The sequence below is a fragment of the Palaemon carinicauda genome, chromosome 23 (assembly GCF_036898095.1).
Source record: "Palaemon carinicauda isolate YSFRI2023 chromosome 23, ASM3689809v2, whole genome shotgun sequence".
NCBI classification, from domain to species: Eukaryota; Metazoa; Arthropoda; class Malacostraca; order Decapoda; family Palaemonidae; genus Palaemon; species Palaemon carinicauda.
In genome coordinates, this window is record NC_090747.1 from 86,377,039 (window position 1) to 86,402,270 (window position 25,232).

General features: G+C 34.1%; 1 protein-coding gene across 13 annotated transcripts in view; it reads left to right on the plus strand.

Moving 5' to 3' along the window:
* The window catches only part of LOC137617207 (ubiquitin carboxyl-terminal hydrolase 47-like), a 143,792-nt gene that overhangs the window by 40,653 nt on the left and 77,907 nt on the right, over window positions 1–25,232 (plus strand). For 2 of the 13 annotated variants that reach the window (XM_068347122.1, XM_068347124.1), the window contains exon 1: window positions 21,694–21,901. The exons of the other annotated variants lie outside the window; for them this stretch is intronic. In XM_068347122.1, coding sequence (XP_068203223.1) covers window positions 21,900–21,901 — 2 coding nt within the window. In that variant the 5' untranslated portion in view covers window positions 21,694–21,899. Of the gene's footprint in view, window positions 1–21,693; window positions 21,902–25,232 lie in introns of those variants that run through there. 13 annotated transcript variants of the gene reach the window in all.

A 25,232-nucleotide genomic window follows, 5' to 3' on the forward strand; every position in this document is an offset into this window, starting at 1 on the left:
CTCTCTCAGTTCTTGGTTTTACAAAATACTACGTAACTGATTTTTTACTTTAATGTTGTCAGTAGTTTTATCAACTAAAAGTACCAACTTCCCGCAATAGTACTCGTAAAGAGACTTAGCCTGGTTATGGATCATGAAAGGTTAGTTGATGATATTATTGAAATTGTTATACCAGAAAAGTTTTATTTTATACATTAGGTATTCAATTAAGTTTTTTATCTACTGGCTCGTCGGAACTAAAAATAGCTTATCTGTTAGGAACGTAATTGGGAAGAGTAATAAAGGGTTTCTTGTAGACTCGTATAATGATAGTTTTTTAGGAACACCGATATAACAGAAAAGTTTTATTTTATACATTAGGTATTTAATTACGTTTTTTCCTACTGGCTCGTCGGAACAAAAAATAACTTATCTGTTAGGAAAGTAATTGGGAGGAGTAATAAAGGGTTTCTTTTAGACTCGTAAAAAATTAATTTTTATGGAACATCGAAGAACAATTTTGGAATGAATAATAATATTTTTTCTTTTAAGAATCACATTCGTTAGGCGATAACGATATCTTTCGTAGACGTGGAGGATAAATGACATTTTTTGGTGAATGTTCAAGTCATTTTTAAAGAGTTAATGATTTAAAAATTTAGGCAACCTTTTCCCTCCTTTGTGTGTATGTGCTATGCCATGAACATTTGATGGGTGTGTCATCATCAAAAGATTTTGGCAAGGTTGCCCCCGTCCTGTCATTCTTCGATCTGGATGACACTCCGATTTGCATGGTTTCAATCATGGTCCATTTTCCTCTTTAAATGTCCTTGCAGCAAGAATTTCTCAGTGGGTGTGCATGTTGACTGTTGTCATATTTATACACATGCTTATAATCAAGGCGGTTGAATTCGTTGTATATTTGATGCACATGTGCAGTTTTGGTTCATGAGTATGCTTTTGTATGTATTCGCCATGTTCTTTCCTACGTTATTTTTCGATACACTGCAAGTTATTACAAAATCATGCATGCTTGCAATATCAACCTCAAAAATTGTTAAAATTTCTTATCAATCCTAAAATTTGTCCGGAATTTTGTAGATAAAATGCAAAGCATTGAAGTCTTTCTGCAAGCGCTTTCATGCTCAATGCTTCTCTTCATGTGTGTAGGAAATCCGAACTGCATTGCAATACTTGTCCAAGAGAAATATTTGAGGAATGCATATTGATGGAAGGTAAAAATGACTACAGTAGTTTACTGTCGTGACGTCACTGTGGAAGAATGTTTGGGATTTAATGTAAACGCAAGTCAGACAGTCGGGGATTAGTCATTGACAATACGTAGAATTTGGAACTGTTTCATAAAAAAAAACCTCTTCTTTCCATTCCCTGGGCGGTGTACATGAATATATCCTTTAAGTAACAGGCAACGCCTTACTCATACGCAAGTTAAGCGTGAAAGTAGGGCAATTGGTGCACTTTTGACGTCATCAGGAAGGTATAAGGTGGAACAACTAGGAACGTTTGGCGACTTAGGTAAAAGGCACTCGTTAGGTATATACCGGTTCCGTGACTGGCAAGATTTTATGGCCTTAGGAGAATGATGAATTCAAGAGGGTGAGTTGACTGCGAAATATTTTCCTTATTCTCTTTGAACATATCGGGAACAGCATCAAATATCAAGTTGGTAGCTATTAACTGGAACAGTATGTGCATGTGTGTAATCTCCATAACCCTGTTTAAAAAATGCTAATAAGCGCCAAGACTTGAAACAAAGACTACTAACAACAGTATCGGTAATGTTTTTGGATATTGCCGTCGATTGCCTCAAGTCCTGAAATACTTAATGTGTTTTATTTTTCATCAATAATCATGGCTATTAATAGAACGGTATCACATTTTATTGAAGGTATCAGAAGTGCTAATCGCTTCCATCATTCACCACCTGTGTTCTCCGTATTCATTTGCAAAAGTTTGTTGTACCACATAGTTCTTCCAACTTTCTCTTTCCAACCGTCAATACAGCTAGCCTCATCGTGTGCTTCTTATCTTTCCGGCACGTGATTTGGGAAAACGGTGCGTTCCAAATATTGCAGATTGCAGCAGGAATGACTTTACATTTGTAAGAGCGATCCGTTCCCATGTCTGAATGATAAAGGAAAGGAGAAATGTCTACAAAATACGCTTGGGTGGTGGTATATAGAAAATGCTCGAGATACCGAGGTTGAGAAAATTGCATAATTAGGTACTTGATGACTACTTAATCTCAGGCTTTTTGTGGTCAGTCCTCGTAAATGCGAGACAAAGTTGGTTGAGTATCTCACTTTGGAAATATTGAAGACTTATCCATCTTAAAGTCGGGATGAAAATTAAAATTAAAGTCTATCAAAGGTTCCTGGAGGAAATATAAATGTTATTCGTAGCAAACTTTATCTGAATATATTCTTATATGTTTTCTTTGTGTAAATGTGCATGGTCATTGGCAGTCTATGTGGTGGTTCAGTGTGTTACATGTATGTTTTGTTTTGTTTATATCTATTTATATTAGTGGGTTGGATATCTATCATTATCATCGTTATCTAGAGCATAATCATCCTTATTAAAGGATAAAGGTTCCAGTTTCAATTTCGTAGGACTCTATCTGCTGTCCATGCGAATACATAGCTAACACGTTACTACTATACTAGACGGGAGTCCAAACATTGTCCATAGTGTACAGTAGTTTTGTCTGTACTAATAGCTATTTGCATTTCTTTTCTTCTAAAAACTTATGTTGTTTGGTGAATACTCCTGCCACTTCAATCAGTGACACGGTCCATATTAATAGAGAGGTTCAAGTAACATCATGTCAACTTTTGTAAAAAAAACTATGCAGTTACATAATACAAGTTTGAAAATGCATTTGAAATATGTACACTTAGAAATACGACTGTATGATTCACACATGTATTTTATATATATATATATATATATACTGTGTATATATATATATATATATATATATATATATATTATATATATATATATATATATTATATATCATATATATATATATATTATATATATCATATATATATATTATATATATAGATATATATTATATATATATATATATATATATATATTGTGTGTATGTATGAATGTATGTATGTGTATACAAAATAACCACAGGGAAAAGGAAACAAAGTATAAGATTAAGTCTTGACAAGTTTCGTGATACTTCTTCAGAGGAATGATTTACTGAGCTAATGACTGAGGACTCCTCCCACGAACACCTGAAAATAAAGAGCAGGTAGCTTATTCTGGCAGTATAATATTGTTTAGTTAATATGTGTATGTATGTTCGCACACTTACTGTACCTTATAGAATGAAAAGAGACCTTGCTCAATAAATCAGTCCTCTGAAGAAGTATCACGTAATTATTAAGGACTTAATCGTTTACTTTCAATTTCATTTTGATCTAAGCATCACTTTCCTTGTGTTGTGATTTTACGTGTATATATATATATATATGTGTGTGTGTGTGTGTGTGTGTGTGTGATACATGTGGTTCAAGATGAGAGGAGACATCTGTCACTAGTCCAAAAATATTTGTCAACGCGAGGAATACTACGTAATCACAATCAATAAACAAAATGGAAATAAAATTGATATCTTATTTTGAAGTCAGATGATCCGCAAGTTTTAGGCGGCAAAATTAGTGTTAAGAAACTAATGGCATATGTATTTTAGATCATGTTTGCGTTATATATGGTCAAAGTTTTTTATTATCAGTCTTAAGATTTTACATAATGAATTCTAAGGATTCTTAATACTAAACATTATCACTGGCATACTTTCTGACACTACTATTCGTAAAAATACTGCTATTTTTGAGATTATATACAGTACAGTAGAAAGTATCCCCGGTCTGACTATAATTATAGGTGATTCACTTGAGAACTTTATTATCCGAAGTTAGAGAAGAATGTTTATCCACTAGTACATCGAAGTTATTAATGGAACACTGTGTAAGCAAGAAGCTACTGTATATCTGAAAGTGCAGCCACCTTTAAATCCTTTGAGGCTTCTTTGGTTGGTTGGACTGGAGTTATTCCTAAGAATATAGTCTAGACACGAATATCAGAATTTTCTTCGTGGTAGAATTCTGCCGATCTCTCTCTCTCTCTCTCTCTCTCTCTCTCTCTCTCAGGTTATACGATGATTATTCTAATGCATCCCCTTATGGCTCTTCCATTTGGCTGAACAGCCTACCTTATCACCGGATGCAAGTAGCTAGCCTGTCAACATACGTCAGATGACGCTAAATGATTCTATTGGTTCAGAGGCTTGAATGCACCTTATGTAAACCAAGGGACCTTGATAGAAAATCATCACATTACTTCGGTTACCATTTTGGAAGAGGAAAGTCATAGGTACTCCCACGTCCAAATTCCATTGTTGAAAGGGGGAGTGTTGATATAGCTTCCTCGTTTGTAGATCTTCCGTCTTTCAGGATTATGGATTTTGGCAGCTGTCTTTGTTGTTGTCTATGGAATACGTTCATAGAGCACTGGTTACTGAAGAGGCGTGGAGTGTTTGCTATTATTTACAATTATATATATATATATATATATATATATATATATATATATATATATGCATCTATGTATATATGTATATGTATATATAAATGTATGTGTGTGTATATATATATATATATATATGTGTGTGTGTGTGTGTGTGTGTGTATATAATTTTTTTTTCAAATATACTCCTTTTATTTATATAAAGGCTTTCTAATCCGATCTTTCCCTAGATAAATTCTTCTCAGAGATATTTTTTATTTGATTAGAGAAATTTTCAAGGCAACCGGTGAAGCGATTATCGTCATTTGGCATCTGCAAAAATCTTAAATGTAAAACGAACTCATTAATGATTGCCAAGGTGCTGAGCGCACGTCTTCTGTTTTTTTACTAAATCCAATAGTTTATATTTTAAAGTATTGTTAAAAAAGAAGTTGAGTAAATATCCTTGAAGTTTAAGAGAACCCGAAAGGCTAAGTAGCTCCAAAATATATATATATTTTTTTTCATTCCTCACATACGTAAAGCACCTGAAGGCTTCATTGTGGTTTGCAGTGTTTCTCTGTTCAACTTTTTTTTTTTTTCCAATTAAATGATCTTCAATTAGGAATGGCAATGGGCCATACTATTTTTTGCTTCAAATTTAATGAATTTTACTTTAGAATGAGAACACTGCATTTCGCCTTTATCTGTTTTATGAATCGCTCTCTCTCTCTCTCTCTCTCTCTCTCTCTCTCTCTCTCTCTCTCTCTCTCTCCTCTCTCTCTCTCTCTCTCTCTCTCTCTCTCAAGAGAGAGAAGTAAAGTATATTTTGGCGGTTTATGGAAAGCTGTTATGATGAGGATGCTGAGGTTGAACTATTTTATCTCGAGTGCCGATGACACACACACACACACACACACATATATATATATATATATATATGTATATATATATGTATATATATATATTAATATATGTATATATATATGTATATATATATATATATATATTAATATATGTATATATATATGTATATATATATATATATATATATATATGTGTATGTATATGCGTGGTATTGAGTAGCACTACTATTACATATTCGTGTGTAATGTGGTACTGAGTAACTATACCGTTACATATGTGTGATTACTTACATGTGAGCACTAAGATTGATTCGCAATCCCGCAATTAAGTACTTTTTTCCCCCCTCTGCCAGTCTCGTGGCGCCAGCTTCTCGGGCCTCGGGGTGTTGCCGAAAATGAAGCCAGCCATCCTGAGCGACCTTGGCAGATGTAGGTAGCGAAACCGAGTGACGCAGCGCTGAAACATTATCTTGACAGTTATTTCATTGGGGTTTTTTTTGCTTTGTTTGCTATTCTCGCCGCGGTTAGGTTGACGTTTAATGACATTTTTTTATTGAATGGAATAAGAACCTTTTCCATTTGGGAATAGTCTCTTTGGTATATTTTATTTTTACTCAATGAAGAGTTTGGTTTATAAGGTACGGTTCTACTTGCTGGAAGTTTGTGATGGTAAAAATTAAAAGAAGTTTCATTGGTGAAAAAGTGAAGATTGTTGTAATTTAGCGGTCGTTTTTACAAAGATGTTCTGAGGCAAGTAATATGTAATTCAACAATACTTCCTGTCCATTTATACCACTAACTTGGAATTCAACGGGTAAAAACTGTTATTCAGTTTTCAGATGTCCTTAAAGAAAGAAAAAACGATTCAGTCACCCTAAGCGCTATTAAGATATATTTCGATATAATTTTTTTTAATGTGCATAAGGACAGTAAGCAGCATTTCTCCATGGTAAAAAAGACGCTTATGCATTGCCTTATTTGGTGGAGTTAGGGTTTTTTATGACAAACAAAATATATAATGTGGTGGTTTGAACCTCCAAAATCCAGAAAATTTTAACGTGACTTGAATGAAAATTCTTTTTTTGAGGAGGCTATTGCAAGTTGTATTGGGAGCTGACCTTCCCAAGCCAAATACGTAGTGTATAGCGAGCCTTTTTATGTATCTCGACGTGGCGTATATTTTACAGGAGACCAGATACATTTTCATTTGAGTTTAATGTTGCAGTCCAAGGAAGTAAAGTATGGTGGGAAGATATCTTCATTCCCACATTCAGTATTCATGACTGGATAACCCTGAAGAAAAGATTAGTTTTCATTTGCTTATAAATTTTTTTCTTTGAAAGCAGATAACACTGATAAAGCAGGTGAAAGGTAAGGCTGATGTACATGAGAGAGAGAGAGAGAGAGAGAGAGAGAGAGAGAGAGAGAGAGAGAGGGGGGGGGGGGCGACTTTCCTCTAGTGTGTTTCAAATCCCCAAAATGTAACTCCCCATAAGATACCGACGTTCAACGTTACATATGCCACATTTTACCTGTGCAGGGATCTCTCTCTCTCTCTCTCTCTCTCTCTCTCTCTCTCTCTCCCCCTTGAAAAGTTAACGATCTTGGAATTTTTTGGCCATTAGTCTTACCTGATCGAATTTTTTTCTGCTCACTTAATCTTGTAACATCCAGTGCAGTGATCAAGGTCAATGAAGTTTTATTTCTTTTTCCTTAGCACGTGAGAGAGAGAGAGAGAGAGAGAGAGAGAGAGAGAGGATGGACTTTCAGCACACGTGTAGAATCATATGTTATATATCATAAATGAAGTCTTGGGAATGTAATAGATTTCCTATAAAACATATGTTCATTTAATGAGAGCTGATTCATATTTGATGTTGAAAATCCAGATATTTCACCCTTTACTGTTCTGTCATGGTTTTTGCTTTTATATTAAAAAAAATAAAATGTTCACTGTTCACAGAGTTTTGAATTTAAACACGTTATAATAAGTGGTTGATAATTCTATTCTAGTTTGAAAAGGTATATTGCTGTTTTGCTATTGTATTTAATGAATTCAATTGAAGTTTGGTGATCATCATCATCGTGCCTAACTCGCATATGGAATAAACTAACCTCCCTGTATAAATTTTCATGCGTTTGATTATGCAGCTAATTTCCGTGTTAATGTCACCAGTCACTTGAAAGGCCCTTTTTCATAAACTGATTTGGTGGTTAAGATTGGATTGTTTTATTTTGGAACGTTATTTTTCGAAATTATGAAAGATATAGAATACCCGATTGAAATTGAAATTTAAGAGGAAAGGTGAAATTTTACTTTATGAAATATCCCAATCATTGAAAAGTGGGGAACTTTTTATTTTTTATTGAAGAGAAGCTTATGGTCGTCTGGAATAACGTGCTAGCCTTAGGGTACTGTAAGGTACTTGCAGGGATGTAATTGCCGAAAATAGTTGGCCTTTTGGTGGGTTGAACATCATAAGATAAGCGTAAGCGCACTGCACGCATTTCAAGGATATCGTAGGTCTGAGTTGTGTGTTAATCCTGCCTTCAGAAGTCCCAAGAATAGAAATAGGTCGCATTTAGGAAGTTCTGTCGGCGTAAGATTGTCGATAAACGCCTGTAAATCCCATTGTTACAAAGGTTTTTATAAACTATATTACCTGTTGTGGAAATCCTTGCTCTTGAATTTCTATTTTCTTTAGGATTTTTTATCAAACTGAAGCACGCCTATTCGATTTTATGTTTTAAAATTCTTAAAAAGGGCCTCTGACATACACGTGTGAAATTAAAGAGGTCCGGAGTTTAAAGGTTTTGCTTCTTTAAGATGCCGATCGTGTTTGGTAGGCCCCTCGAGATCTGAAAATGTTGCACTTTCACATTTATAGATTTTTTTTAATCTCCTCCGTGCCTCCACTCATGATCCAGCGCGTCTGATCATGTAGGGATCACTGATTCTAATGCATACACAATCCAGCCAACCAAAAATCATATTAGTTTGCCTTTTATACTACCTTAAGATACTATTGCCATTTTTGAAAATGAATCTGGACATAAAATACATATTTAGTAAGGAAAATGTCCAAATCGTTTATTTACTCAATCTTTGTCGTGCATGAGTTTGCAGTATTTGTTTTCCGTATTGCATATACAATATTTACGAATGAAGATTCAAAATAAGATATATCAGATTTTGTAACCAATTGTGTTAGAATTGAACGATCAAGGTCAATGAAAGGAAGATAGTGCGATTGAAATATTGTTGGATAAAGACAAAAATACCTGAGAGTTCTTAATTTATGTGATATTATAGTCCTTATTTAATTTTTGAGAGGATCAACGACCACATTACTGTCAGGTAACCTATTTCCACTATTTTACAAGAAGGAAACGGAAAGACTACGGATGCTGGGTGGGATGACATCAGCCCACCTCTAGTAGTACGCATCAGATGCATAGATGTAAACTGGGTGCGACGCAGTTGCAGATTCAATCTTTATATTTTCGTCAGTGAAGTAAGTGTTGGTCGTGTTCTAGGGAAGTTGGTTTTAAATATATTCTCTCTCTCTCTCTCTCTCTCTCTCTCTCTCTCTCTCTCGATAAATTTATTGGTAATAGTAGACGCGTTTCGTAACTTCTCAAAATGGGTTGATTCAGTATCCCAGTTCCACCGGAAAAAAAAAAAAAAAATTCTGAACCTTCAAGCCAAAACCATTTTACAAATATTCTGGAACATACCAGATTGCTTCTCTCTCTCTCTCTCTCTCTCCTCTCTCTCTCTCTCTCTCTCTCAGTATGTTTGAATCTGTGATGCTGGACACCGTGGCATGTTTGTGACGATTACAGAAATGTTAGATGAAGATTTTATCAAGATTCATCACTTTCAGTTCAGAAGCTGGTGCACATGACCCAGTTATTCCTTCGATTTAGCGCATCAGTATTGCAGGTTCACGTCGTACAGAAGCCGATTCTCATCGCGTATTGATTTTTCCAAATGAATATTTCGAAGCTTCAACGGAAGGATTGCGCATAAAGACACTTGGGTGAATTTGTATTAATTGAGGACTGGTAACTAAAGGTATCCTTTTTTTTTTTTTTAATACCTATCGGAGTTGCAATCTGGATTACCACAAACACATTGGGGGATATTATAGGTATCTTGATTAATGGGAATGGCGAGAACATACAAAATCCTATTGGTATTGATGTAGACACTATCTAATTACCTATCTGTCTGAGTGGTGGTGGTGATGCTTTCCAGGAACAAAATGAGACACGTGATTGTCCTGGTCGGGTTTGTTTCTATCTTTATATGATGGCCCTTTGATTTGATACTTGTTTATATCTTTCTGTGTCAGATTACTAAAGAATGATGTTGTTATTAGGAAATATTTACTTACCCTCAAACAAATTTTCATACAATTTCTGTGTTCAGTAAAACAGTAGTTACTCATGAGGACATTCGGGAAGAATTTGGTATGAATTTCTTGAATTTTATTCTAGCAATTTTTTTTTTTTTTAACACGAGCGATAAAAATAAGGCCTAGTTTAAACTCGGTTGTAGTTTGAAGCAGCTCAGCTGTTTAAATTCAAATTACGGAAAGGAAAAAAAAAAGCAGTAATTTCTTTTTATACGGGTATTTGGCTATGAGGTCGGCTCCTTGAAAATATTTTTGGTCGGGAAGTTAAGTGAACAATTTAGGATGCATACATAATTAACAGTTCTCCTTTGCCATCACACTTAGGTGTATCTCAGATGAGTTAGCAGAGGAAAAGTCTCCTTAAATATTAAACGTGAAAGGCCTCTTGTTTTTGTTATTTGGGGAATATGTGAGAGCAAACGTTTCGTTATTATACGATAAATAAAACTTATTCAAATATGATAAACATTGGATCACTAACGTAAGAAAAGGTATAGTTTAGGTGATGTGAAATATACCAATGAAAAAGTTGCGTAGAAATCTGTTATCTGAAATAAAGCGAGACATAAACAAATTTGTTATCAACATAAGAATATAAGAACAATAGATCTATAAATATTTAATTTTCCTAATATAAAAACGGTAGTAAGAAAACTAACCTCGTGGGGGGGGTGTTAATTCTATACTTCCCTTCCCTTTTCCTTTCTTTCCATCTTGCTTTCCAGCCCCTCAACTTTCCCACCATATTGGAACTTTTGGGCTTCCTCCGGGGGAGGGGAGTAGGCGGCATTACCTAATGGTCTTTGCAGCGTTCTTTCTGCCCTTAAGGTGCACTTGCTTCATATGCTTTTACTTTTCCTCCATTTATGTTTCCTCTCCACCTCTTTGCTGTTTAATCTTTTCCAACTTGTGCTTTATAATGTAACTACAGGCTTTTCCCGCAGTTGGTCTTGGGGCTTGAGTGGCCTCCCAGGCCACAGTGCTGTGCTTTCTAGCACAAATTCATGAATGATGCAAGTACGCGAATCGTTTACGTATGTTTTTATTTATCTTTTTCTTCTCCATTCTTTTTATTTTTACACATTTAATTATAGGTAAAAAAAGATATTCTTTCTTCTTTTTTTCTATATGGTACGTATGCGATTAATAACCTAATGGCACTATATGTTTAATGTAATGCGGCTTAAGCTCAACTTCCATAACATAATATTTTTAATGTTTTCCAACATTTAAGCCACAATAAATATATATATATATATATATATGTGTGTGTGTGTGTGTATATATATATATATATTTATATATATATATTGTGTGTGTGTGTGTATATATATATATATATATATATATAAAATGTGTGTGCACCAAATTCTAAGCAGTCGTAGTTTCTTCTAAAAGTATTTCTTTTAGTTTCGGGTTTCAAGTTTTATCTCCTTAGTAACCCAGAATTTATAAAACCGGTAATTAGGGAACCAATTCTAAGAACTTAGTTTTCAAAGATTAATTAATGATTGTTTATGTTAGTTTCACCGTGGATTACGCGTTTCACTGTTTCCATTTTTTTTTCTCTTCTCTTTTTCGGGTTCACATTCCGCATAATTTCACCGAAATGGCCAGGGCCATAATTTATCTAGTTTCTGGCATCCAGAGGACAGTGTGATTTAGATACTGTCTTGTGTGGACCATTTTATTGGCACCGATTGCACGCGATTTTGAAGGACTATGCTGCTAGTCTCTCTCTCTCTCTCTCTCTCTCTCTCTCTCTCTCGTTTTTTAAGGATTATGCTGCTAGTCTCTCTCTCTCTCTCGTTTTTTAAGGATTATGCTGCTAGTCTCTCTCTCTCTCTCTCTCTCTCTCTCTCTCTCTCTCTCTCTCTCGTTTTTGAAGGACTATGCTGCTAGTCTCTCTCTCTCTCTCTCTCTCTCTCTCTCTCCCCCCCTTGTAATAAGGATGAAACTTTAGTGACGTGAGACATCTGATAGTATCAAGAATATATACAATTTTAGCCTCGTCTTCGTATCGGAATTTCTGGAGCTATTCTCTCACTACATTTTTTCTTTTCTTTTTTAGAAAGATAACTTTCTTTAATTTTCAAGACAAATGGAAAAATACATTACTATTAACGTATTAATTTGCTTTAATGTTTTGAGTCTGATAATTGTGTTAGTGTAGCTTATTTATATAATTGAATGATTTATTTTATGAATACCCCATTGGTTTTGATAATAGTATGCTCACACTATCCTACTCTTAATCTCTCTGAACATCCATTTATATGTATATATTGTACATATACTCGAAAACTCTTTGCTGTATTTTTGTATTAGTTGTAAATAGGGCAGATTATTGTCATTATTAATAGAATTTTGTACAAAATTCTATTAATTCCCCATTTGTGATTATAGTTTTCGTAATGTCTGCAGTCTTTATTCCAATTTTGATTGAGGCCCTCTGAAGTGTATGTGTATCTTTTTGGCTAGACAACCACTTATTATTGTTATAATTCTGTTATAATCGTTATCATTTGTAATATAGAAATTACATTTCGCTCATTTTACTCTTCCTATTAACAGAGCACTAAAGTTGGTCTTCATTTTTTCATATCTGAAAAGAAAAGAATTCATAATGGTCGCAGGATTGAAGTCATATCAAGTTTTCTATCTTAGGGAACGAGATTCATTTAGTCATTTTTCCATTGGTAAATATCTCATTATGTCCTTTTGTAATTAAAGAAAAGAATTTTGTGCTTTGTAAATGTCAAAATTCTCTCTCTCTCTCTCTCTCTCTCTCTCTCTCTCTCTCTCGTGTGTGTGTAAACAGAAAATGATGTACACTTGAGCTTTTTCCTTAATAAAAAAAAAGTTCGTTCATTTATTATCACTTTGTTGACAATGAGATTTTGGTTCGCGATCTCTCTCTCTCTCTCTCTCTCTCTCTCTCTCTCTCGTGTGTGTAAACAGAAAATGATGTGCACTTGAGTTTTTTTCCTTAATAAAAAAAAAAGAGATGGTTCATTTATTATCACTTTGTTGACAATGAGATTTTGGTTCGCGATTATAAATCTGCCATCATATTGTAGGTGCAAGAAGTGATCAATTTTGGCAACCCTTCTTTTTTCCTTATTAGGAGCAGGCACAGTCTTGTGTCCTCACCAAGTTCAGAATTGTGTGTGGGTGCTGTATTTACTTAGTACGCATTTATCACTCATGCGCTTATGCAGTTATTTGTAAATGGTCACACTGCAAAAATCTAGACAAGGCACTCATGTTAAACAGGCTTTACTCTCTCTCTCTCTCTCTCTCTCTCTCTCTCTCTCTCTCTCGTAATTAATAACTTCTTTATCTGTGTTCTCTGTGCCCTTGCTACCACCCAATGAATTAAATTAGAATCGAGAGGATGTCTTAAGCAAAATCTGTCCCGTCCGAGGTTTGGGGGTCATTGTGCACTTGTCCATACCCCACATACATACACACATTCAGACGTACGCACGCGCTCACACACACATACACACATTCACCTCACACACAGCACGATTTTCTTCTTACCCCCACCCCCTTTACCCCCCTCCCCCTTTCCTCTTTTCTTTTTCTCTGTCTCAGCTCTTTCCCGGCTAGGCACAGTGCCAAACCACCGCCCCACTGGCACGTTCATGTCATGTAGCCCAGTTCACACTTCCGCCTCCCATACATAGTTTCTCTCTCTCTCTCTCTCTCTCTCTCTCTCTCTCTCTCTCTCTCTCTCCGGTTTTTAGCCGTTGCCTTTTCCAAAGCTGAAGATTGAGTTTGCTTCCAATTCCATTTCGGGATGGTATCGATTTCGGAAAAAAAAAAGCTTTTGTGCTTTGTGTTCGGTTTTATCTCGTCATATCTAAGCTAATCGTTTTTACATATTTTTCTTTCATTTCTTCTCCACGTTACGTGATCAGTTTACGTACAGTATTGAGTATAGGCCTCTTCCTTGCAGAATTTATAAAGAACTAATACCGATGTTTATTATATATCTTTTTTTATTGGGGGGGGGGTGGCGGTTAAGAACTGTGTGTAGGCCTATATCAACTTCCGTATATACTCTTCTCCGCGCGTAGAAGACCAGCCTGTAATTTGACTTTCTATTTAAAACAAAGAACGTCTTATTGGGTTAAACCCACGGTCAAATATACCCATGTTTCAGTATTTCTTTTTTAAATATTCTGTAATGTTTAATATTTAGATCAGAAAAATTATGACAACTTATTGATTATGGAAAAACTTTTATTTGGCGTTGTGATAATTTGAGAATCATTTGTTGTGTTCGGTTGTCACATGTTTACTGGTTTTCAGGTCTTAATTTGTAATTTGGATTATGACGTACATTTTTTACCAATTGATTTGGTTCTAAGTTTTGTTTTGCGATCTATCAGTTATAGTATTTAATCAAAGATTTTATTAGTGATTCCTTTTGGGCTGCTTTTAAGTTGTACGCATATTTTGACTCCTTGAAGGATTCATTTTGACTTTGTTACTGGCATATTTTTTATTGTTTAAATCAGTGTAGTTTACGAGAAGTATAGTATTTGATTAAGATAGCAGGTGTTAAATTAGTGTAATCATGGTATGTTGGTGGTATGTGCATTCCGCATGTTTAATATAATTTTCTGTCAAACAATTTGTATCATTAATGAAGTGTTTAAGGTACTTGGATTTTGTTTAGAAATTCTGATATGACGATTGAATGTGTATTCAGAGCTTGTGTTACAAACTAATTTATTTGGACAGTTTTCTCTTAACTATGATCATTATATTGTACAAGTAACGAATCTTCGCCACACATGTCTATAGAGAAAAAAATGACACTAGATTGCCATGAAAAATAGTATGTCAAGTTATCCATTATGTTCCCATGTTTATCGTGCTATTGATTATCGTGTCAAGATATCCGGAAGAAATCCTCCCTATTATTCCCAAAGGACGTCGGCTGTATTTCCTCAACAATTCTGAAGTCATTTTCAGTTGTTAGCTTTATTATATTTGTTACATTTAGCCTCAGTGTCAAGGGTTTTCATTATATTTTGCTTCAGTTTCAAGCGTTTCCGAATTTTGTTTTAATTTCGAGTATTAACGTTGTTTTGCTTAGCTTTCAAATGTTTTCGTTATATTTTGTTTTAGTTTCATTTTTTCATTCTGCTTTTCATTTTAAGTGTTTTCATAATATTTAACTTCAGTTCCAAATATTTTCGTCCCATTTTCAATCACCAACTGTTTTCCGTATTTTTTGCTTCAATTTCCTGTATTCATTATATTTTGATTCTCCTAACATTTTCTTCCTTTACCCCTGAATTTGTTTTGCATTAATGTAACTGTAATTTTCCATTTATTTACCGAGCTCGTTATAAATATCGATAATCCCTAGATTCTGCCTTGTGGCAGAGGCTGTATAAAATAGCATGTCCCTAAAAACAGTGTACCCTTGAACTGCCAACGTCACACTGTGCAAGATGAAGCTTACAAGGAGCGACAAGCTCGTAAGTATCACCTTGAAATAATCAACGAGTAAACCTCTCGGAATATCCGAGGTAAGAGCTATCATTAATCTAAGCACTTGTTCAGTGACAAATGTTTTTGGCCCTGTTGTCGGATCGCTTCCTTGGGATTGGGGGAGTGGGCGGGTCCGGTTTAAAAAAAAATTAGTGGTGGGTTTAATGGTTTGTGGAGGGGATGTGTTGGGGAAAGCATTTTCCTAGGACACAGGAAAAGTCTCCCGTTGCAGAAGTTAGCATTGCAAAAATATCTCAAACTGTGCTGCCTTGACCTAGTTTTTTTTTTTTTTTTTTTTTTTTTTTTGTCGCACGAGATGGCAACCTTGGATGTGAAAGTAATCATTGTGAAGTTGGAAGTAGGCATTTGCGTCCCTTTAATGGATGTACATTCCAGTGTGTTTGTGAATATTTATTGTTAGCAATAATGTTTGAGATACAAGAACTCGTCTGTCCTCTGGTGTTTATTTGTAAGCTTGAAAAGTACCATAATTGCTCTATATTTCTTGTGGTTATTTCGATCTAAGAATGTTGGTGGGAAGAGGAAGCTAACCAGGGTGGCACGTCACAAAGCCCTGGCCCCATTACAGGACGATTTTATCCTGAGAGAGAGAGAGAGAGAGAGAGGAGAGAGAGAGAGAGAGAGAGAGAGAGAGCATTATTTTATATGTTGAAATCAAGGTCTTTTTTTTATAGTGTGTCTTTTGTTTTGAAATCTAATACTTCCTGAGCGAAGCTAAACAAAAGCAATTTCCACGAAGGTAGCAGATGTAGTTACCTTAACTTGCCACTGTTTTTGCCCTGTGGAAGTTTACTTATCTTAAGGCCCAATGTGTCAGCCTTGTACAGTAAAATATGGAATAGGAGCATAAAAAAACGAGACCATTATGCAATAACAAGGACAATATTGATTTTATATTTATCACCTGGGTTAAGTATATCAGGTTTATTGGCTGATTACACTTGAAGGGTGATTGGGTGATTAGACATTTTGTAGGAGACATCATTTTCGTATACGCCTCGAAATGCATATTTGTAATTTGAACTCGAAACTCTTTTCATCTCCAAAATATCAACGGATATCTGCAAGTTTTTACGTATGTGACATTTGGTGTCACGTTCTGAGTTTTCAAAAATCTTTTAAATAACAGATGAGGTAGTAACCAACTTCCATCTCTTAGAAGATAGTTATAAGTTAAAATAGATACTTCAACTACACACAAACACTCTCTCTCTCTCTCTCTCTCTCTCTCTCTCTCTCTCTCTCTCTGTCTAAGTTTTAGTCGGCTGATATGAACTTCGGCTTGTTGATAATCGAATTTCCTTCACCCATTTCATCGTAGGAAGCACAGTAGGGAAAAATATTGAAGTTTTGTCTACCGTAGCTTCGATCAGGAAGGGGAATCTGTTAACCCTCCGGTCATTGGTGGATTTTCCATCTATTTATTACACAAAGTAGCTGAAAAAAAAAAACATTGCTTCGATCTTGGACGTTTTACATGTTTTCTAATTAAGCGGTTTGCTTTTGAAAAGTATTTTTATTATGGGAACTTGATTGCAAGGGTCTTTGGTGCCATCAATCCGTTCTCTGATAGAGTACCTCCACGTTTTAGAAAAGGACAAACGATGAATTTTGAATGTCGTTGACCTTTTATCTTGATCGTAATCGGCTATACGTTAGTTAGGTATCATTCATCGCTACTTCGTTCCAGATTGGGAATAAGATTTTTACTGTTAAGACTATGCACCAATGCTTGTCTCTGGATTATTATTGAGAAAATGAAGAGGCTAAGATGTCTCAGCATTGAAGTAAGTGAACGTTGATAGCGAAGTAAAGTCGAATATCTATAGTCCTTGGACAGGTTAGCTCTATTCAATGAATTTATTGGTAAAAGGGTATGGAAAAGGAATGTTCCGTAAGGTTTATGAAGCACTTTAGTGAATGCAAGAAGTAATATTCTGGACTCGAAGGGTTTCATCCACGGTTCAGTACTACTATCTTGCTTTTCCTTAGGAGTGGTAACTGGTCTTAGTAAACCGGGTTTATATATATATATATATATATATGTGTGTGTGTGTGTGTGTGTGTTTTGTGTGTGTGAATATACTGTATATATGCACATACATATATATATATATATATGTATATATATATATATATATATATTATATATATATACACAAACGTAATTTCCACGTGCAGCTCCGACTACTGCTTCTTTGAGTAAAATAGTAACACTGTTCGCGTTGTTAGACTCTTTTTTTCGAGTACTTTTTGTCAAGTTGACAGAGGAAATGCCTCCGAAAATAGTTTTCTTTCTCCGGCCACTTCAATTCAATTTCCTTTAAGGAAAGTACGAATTAGTCATCTTGTATTTTGTATCAATACATATTTCAACGGAACATTTACCAAAGATAGAGGAGGATAAGTTTAAAGATTTATTAAAAACAATCTTCAAGTACAATAAAGTATATTTTTTCTGCATCATGAATCTATATAAGTATTATGATGTTAGAAAAAATTTCTTATTTTAATTTTGTGGTGTTTCTTGCAAGTTGTTAGATATATTGATTTGTCTACTTTTTGGAGATATATTTCTTCCCCTTTTTATCATTGCGAATATTTCTTCTCTTTTTTTTTTTTTTTTTTTTTTTTATCATCGGTTTGTTCCTAATACAGTTAAGCTAGGCATTGTCTGCTATATTTCCTCGAGATCTGATAAGGTTGTCCTATAATTATACGGCTAAAAAGGCTCGAATCGAACCACTTACCTGCCTTCAATAACTTTAATAAACAATTATTTAGTTCCACCTGTGCAGGAAAACACAAAAGTATGCAATAGCTTATACAACCTTGAGTTGAGTATCTATTCAAATGTTGTGATTATTAAGAGTTAGTCAGTGGTTCTAAACGTCCCTTGTTCCCAAGTAAAGTATCCTACTCGTATTTAAGAAAATGGAAAATCTCCATTAATATAGTGAGTAAATGTATGATTTAAGAATATGATAGTAAAAGCGTTTCACTTCAATCTGCGCATTACATTTTTTTGTGTATGTATACACCTATGTATACATATGAATAAACATGCATACAGACGCGCACACTATATATATATGAATATATATATATATATATATATACTGTATATATATATGTGTGTATATATATATATATATATAATATATATATACTGTATATATATATATATATGTGTGTATATATATATATATATAAATATATATATATATATATATACTGTATATTATATATATATTATATATATATATATATATATATTGTGTGTGTACGCTTGAGCGTGTGTTTGTAATGAAACCATACCTATACTGGAGTAGCGTGAAAGGGAAGAGTGCCAACGTGTTTGAATATGAGAGGGATGTGTTTACACCTCAAAACTATTTTCGTGTAAAAACGGCCCCACAGTGTCCCAAGGGGTTGTACGGGGTACATGGTTTCGTTTTAATTAATAGTGTAGCATTGCGATTGGGTTTGAATTCGCTTAAAAAAAAAATGTCATTTACTTGACCCCGTTTATTTTTTTACAGCTTTCACTAGTTCGTTTATTTCGGTCCTCGAAGGGAATTTGTTGGGTTCATTTGCATATTTGGGTAAGGGAGGTTGGAAATCAAAGTGCTTTACGGTGCATGGGATCTCCAAGTGTACTTTTGGAAGGGTTTTGTGAACTCGAGCGTTCTTATATGATGTGAAAATACGGGAAAACTTGCACACATTCATTTGGTTAAAAGCCATAAGATATTTCAGTTTGTAGTCGCCGCGCTAAAGATATGTGTATATATATATATAATATATATATAATGTATATATGCAGATATATTTAATGTGTATAAATTGATTATATATGAATATATTAACACATACATACATGAATAAATGTATTGTTTTAATATGTATGTATACAAATATATGTTCGTATAATGTTCTTAATTATTTGTGTGTGTGTGTATATATATATATATATATATATATCTATATATATAGTTAAATAACTAATACATAACTTATTCCCTCACCAGCTAATCGAGAAAGAAAAAACTAATAATTCTAAAGTGGCAACCTCCACTCCATAAATTGTGTCGTGACGTCACTGCGGCGGCGTCCTTAAGGGAACAGTAAAGCATTAATTTAAATTAGGGTTGATTTATTTTGAACAAGTTTCAGGTGAACATTTGTCGATTAATGGTAAAAGCTAAAGCTCGTACGAGTAGTTTAGTTTTGACATGGGTTAACGATGGCCTTCTTTGTAGTACTCTTTATTGGTTATTGGAGAAATGATTTCTATAGGTAATTAGGGATTTTAAGAGGTTTCTTATGATGATGTTGGGGGAGCTCTTTATGGGGAAATGGGTCTGATCTATATTGGGAATTAGGAAGTCCCATTAATAGGGGTCGATGATCTAGCTGCCATCACGAGAGAGAGAGAGAGAGAGAGAGAGAGAGAGAGAGAGAGAGAGAGAGGGAGGGGGGGGGACTCTCTCTCTTAGTACAGGGGTAAACATCGGGTAAACTGGTTTAAAGCCTGGTTGATATTGGCGTGCGTACAGTAAGTGAAGTAAACATACTTGGGGAGTGAATTATCGGTGTATGGTGGATGTGTGCAGAAGTTGTGGCTTCAGCAGGTGCTTTGAAGAAATATAAATTATTTGGTTTTATAGAAGTGCCATTTTAATTACAGGACTAGAGCGGTTTTGAATTTGATGAAAACCGAATTGTATTCAATAAAAAAAAATTGTTTAAATCTTGATAAAGGAAATAATGGATAAACTACTGAAATTTAATGATAAGATTTCATTTTACCCCATGTATACTTAATAAGGGTGGATCGTGAAGGGTGTTGTTATTGTTGCTACTAGCCAAGCTACAACCTAAATTGGTAAAGCATGGCTACAAGCCCAAGGGGAATAACCGGGAAAGAATCCCAGTGTGGAAAGGAAATAGAGAAGTAACGAATAAACTGTTATTTAGAAATGAAAATAGATATAAAATACATTAAGGTCAGTATTAAGGTTTAACAGAAAAGTATTTGCAACAAGTTTAGACTCCTGAAGTTTAACCAATTTAACTACGAGATTAGGAAGAGCATTCCACAATCTGGCTACAGCTGGGATAAAACTTATAAGACTACTATGTATTAGGCTATTGAGTCATATGATGGAAAAGGCTAGAAATTAGCTTTACGCCTTGCACTACCTAGTCGATGGTACAGTCTGAGATCTAAATGTAAAGGATGGTCGAATTATGAAAAATCTTATTCAACATGCTTAAAGAACTAACTGATTGGCGGTGCCATAGATTAATATCCAGATCAATGAAAAGGATTTTAATAGACCAAGTTTTTCTCCAACAAATTAAGCTGAATATTGAACAGAACAGTATTCAAATTTCTGGCAGAACTAAAAATTATAACGTTCCCTCTAATTGATCACCAAAAATCTTACAAGAAACACTTTATTGCAATTTTTTGTGCAATTGAAAGAGAAACTGACCGATTGTGTTTTTCAAGAGTAAATTTGCGAAGGGGAATTTTAAATGAACATTTATGCATTTCAAGAGACATTATCAATGAAAAGGTCTGGGTATTGATGAGCCACTATCAAGTTTTACCACTTTGGTAACATGCGGGTATTTATCAATATTTGCAGGTGATGTGCAGTATGTGCTTGTTATCATACCTCACGCTTAAGTATTAATTGATTGTTGGAGTAGACAATTCAGGTGAGGGATCTGAAGTTTAATAATCTCTTATATGTAATACACACACACACTCACACACACACTTACATTATATATATATATATATATATATATATATTTATTACTTATATTTTGTTTATATATAATGCGTGATTGTGATTATCATTTAAGTGAGCTCTTGCGTTGTTGTGTGTATATGGGTATACACACAAACACACACATCATATATATATATATATATATATATACTGTATATATATTAGACATTGGTATGCATTTGTGCTGTCAGTTGGATGAAAATGATAATCCATTGAGGTAACACAGCTCATTCTTCTATACTTGACCCTCGGAATAGAGGAAAAATCTTTGAAATTCTTGTTTTTTTTTCAGTGTCTGTGACATTTGTCTAAATGAGATAAAAACACTGCTAGTCCTAAGAAATGTGGATGGTGGAGAGGGGAAGGGGGCCCTGAGTAGAAAGTTTGAGAGCCAAAGAAAAAGGGGGATGTTTGTGTGAGGCTGTTGGGGAGGGAGGGGATGTGAGAATGAGGGAGATTTTGAACACTTCGAGGGTAAAGAACAGATTCATGGCGCCTGTGTCCACGGAGGTGTGTGATCGTGAGTGTGTGTGTGTGTGGGAGCGTGGAGTTTCATGTGAGGTGTTTTGGCAAAGAGGGATATATCTTGGATAGCAGTGACTTTCTTCTCCTCTGTCTCCCAGTGCTTTAAGAAAAACCCACACACGCACACACACACCGGTGGTTTTTGTAAAAAGTGAAAATTGAACATATCTGGTTTCTCGGGTTTTCTGTTGTGGGTTATATATTCCAGGATTGACAACATGTGAGTATGGCATGTATGAAAGGGCATACGGTTTCTTTCCCTCCTATGTATGTAGTTGTCTGTATGGATGTTTTTAGATAGGGGAAGATCCCTCGTGTTTTGTGGGAATGTTGATGTTACATGAATGAATGCAATCTTGGTTTTGATTCTTTTATTGCCTTGTAGGTGCTGCATAATAAGTGTATCTGTGTAATGTATCAAGTGCCAGTTTGCATATATATATATATATATATATATGTATGTATACAGTATATATGTGTGTATGAGTGTAAATAGGCGTATTTATATATATTCAATCATAAATCAATTAGTCTGAGTATACTGTATATGTATCAATTATATTGTGTTGGTTTATCTGGGCCTATCCCTGTAAGTAATGTGTCTTAATGTTCAAAAGATGATAAAAAGTCTATGTATATATGTATTTATATGTGTATGTATGTTTATGTATGTATGTATATATATATATATATATATATGGTACATACGCATATTTAACTGTCATTTGGTGAAATATATAATGTGTGAAATGCTAGTTTAGTTGGTATGAACACCATTTATTATGGTTGGAGTTTTCTAATACTTCGCCGTTTACTTTCTACTCAACAGGTTGCAAAATTTCTTAAATTCAATTACCCTAGAAATTTAGTAAACAGTGATGCCATCATTTTTAGTTATGTATGTATGAAGTGCTTTTAGAATTTAGTATAAAGGCTCTGAAACTTCAGAAGATTACTAGTTTTCATATAGTTTTTTTTAACTACTTTTTTCGTTTTTAGTAATTTCGGGATGATGAAGAAAAATGTGGGCATATCCACGGATTTTTGTACATATTAATGTATTTGATTTATATATACTGTATATATATATATATATATATAACATATATATATATATATAACATATATATATATATACATATATATATATATATACATATATATATATGTATATATATATTATATATATATATATATATATGTATGTATATATATATATATATATATGTATATATATATATTATATATATATATATATATATGTTATATATATATGTAACGTAGATTGAATTCAGACTAGTTTAGTCTTACTTCTTCGAGTCCTATTGAAGTAAGACGAAACTCGTCAGGATTAACGCTATATTTTCGTTTTCTCTGCGGTTTAATTGCATTCGAGTATTGTTTCCATATGAGTTTTACACACACACACATAATATATATATATATATATATATACATACATACATACATACATACATATTGTGAAAGGTTGAGATTCCGTCATGTATTATTAAAACTTAAAATTAGTATATGTAGGAGATATAATTAACGGGATTAGTTACCATCATTAACTTTGGGACAAGGTTGCGCATTGCAGAAAACTCTACCCCTTAACTCTCTTAAAAACTTCACTAGTAAATGATTCCACAACACGTTAATGTTAACAAATCTTTAGATATGTCTCGACTTCGTTTTCAAAGAACCCTTTACTACATGATAAACCGTTGCATGCCATTTTTGACACCTGATTTGTATTACATTTCTAGAGAATATAGAGACCATTCAATGTGTCCTCTTTATGCCATAATTTTATATTTCTCTCGAAGTTTTCGTTTATTTTTTTAATTTTTATGTAATGTTCATATCATTATTCTCTCTCTAGTTGTGTTAATTTTTATCTTGTTTGAAATTAATCGGATATCTCTCTCCTTCAATTATTCTTTTTACTTTAAATATTTCTCTCCAAGTAATGAGCACGGAGTAGTGGGAATTCAATGGTAAAAAAATAAGCTTAATACAATAGTAAAATATTTCATTCTCTGTAATTATGCACAAGATGAATGGAAACGGCCTTGAAATAATGAGTAGCAGAAGAATCTTAATTGAAGGATATGATAAAAAGATGGATTAAAAAATTTTATATTTCAAGTAAAAGTTATGGATTCTAAGAACTGCACATAATTAACTCCGAATTTCTGGATTCAGTTTACCCAAAGGGCATAAACGAATTGATATAGGATATGAAGATAAGAGGACCCTCATTATCTAGAGGTAACGAAGGAACAAATGCTTCACAGATGATATCTCCATAAAACTTATCGTTAGGTAATAAAATCAGAACCAATAATAAATATAATTTAAATAAATTTCCTATAATCAAAATATAGAAAACTGATTCATTCATTATTGTCGAGGTTTATGGAGATCTCTTATGTAACCTGAAATCCTTCAGTTTTTTTCTAAATAGTGATTTATAATTTATAAACATCTGCAACTTCCCTGCTTTAGATCATATATATAAGAAATAAGAACACCAACGTTCTGATTTACATGGTCATGAAACGTAAAAAGTGGTTTTCATGCCAGAAAATCATAGAATAGTGTTCTTAGGGGATGCATTTATACAAGACTTAAGATTAGTCCATGTAATGATATTTGTCGTTATTTAGTTTATGATGAGTAGACTATTTGTTCTCAGAACAGGAGCCATTATAAGTTAAAATATTACAAGAATCTTAACAATTATGGCTCGATTTTTTTCCAGGAGTGTATACCGACTATCATTAGTTTCTTTTTCAGAATTTATTGTATTCCTGAAATATACCAGACTGATTACCATTACTTGTTAAAATACTCCTTTTGATCCCATATACTACCACACTTGTGCGTGGACCCAGAGTATTGTACAAGATGTTGGTAGGTGAAAGCTATGGCGTATCCTTTGACCCTCTGTCAATGTCTTGGCAATACCAGACCCACATACACAGACACACTAGGTTCGGTTGTGCTATCTTGCTGCTATTGGGATTGGTTGAAACCTAGTCATTGTTTTGAAGTACTTGCCACTGAAACAAGTTAATGAATTAGTAGAGTTTGTGCCTTACCGAGATACACTCCTGATTTTCAAGAAAGTTAGGATTACTGTTGCTCGGTGGCCTTGCAATACCTTTGTAATGGGGATTTTTAACGCTGTCTTACTAATGAGTGTGTTTTTCAAAACACATTCCTCGATTTTTAGGGGCCAGGTCACAGAGGCGTGACCTTGCAGTCTTGGCATCCTCTAAATGATTTGCAGAGGCCAGACGTCTTCAGTGGGATCCAATTGGCTATAGTTCTGCTGGCCACTTTGGTGGAGGATTAGTCATATGATCCGGTCTAAGGCCACGCTTGGTGCTTTCTTCAGTGATATAAAAAGTCTCGGCTTATATTTTCATAAGGGATGAAGGGATAAAAGAGAGGATTTTAGCAATCTTTGGAAGTCATAAATTCTTCAGGAGTTTTAATACTTTAGGCAAAAGAGAAAGTAACCATAAAAAATATCTTAGCAGCTT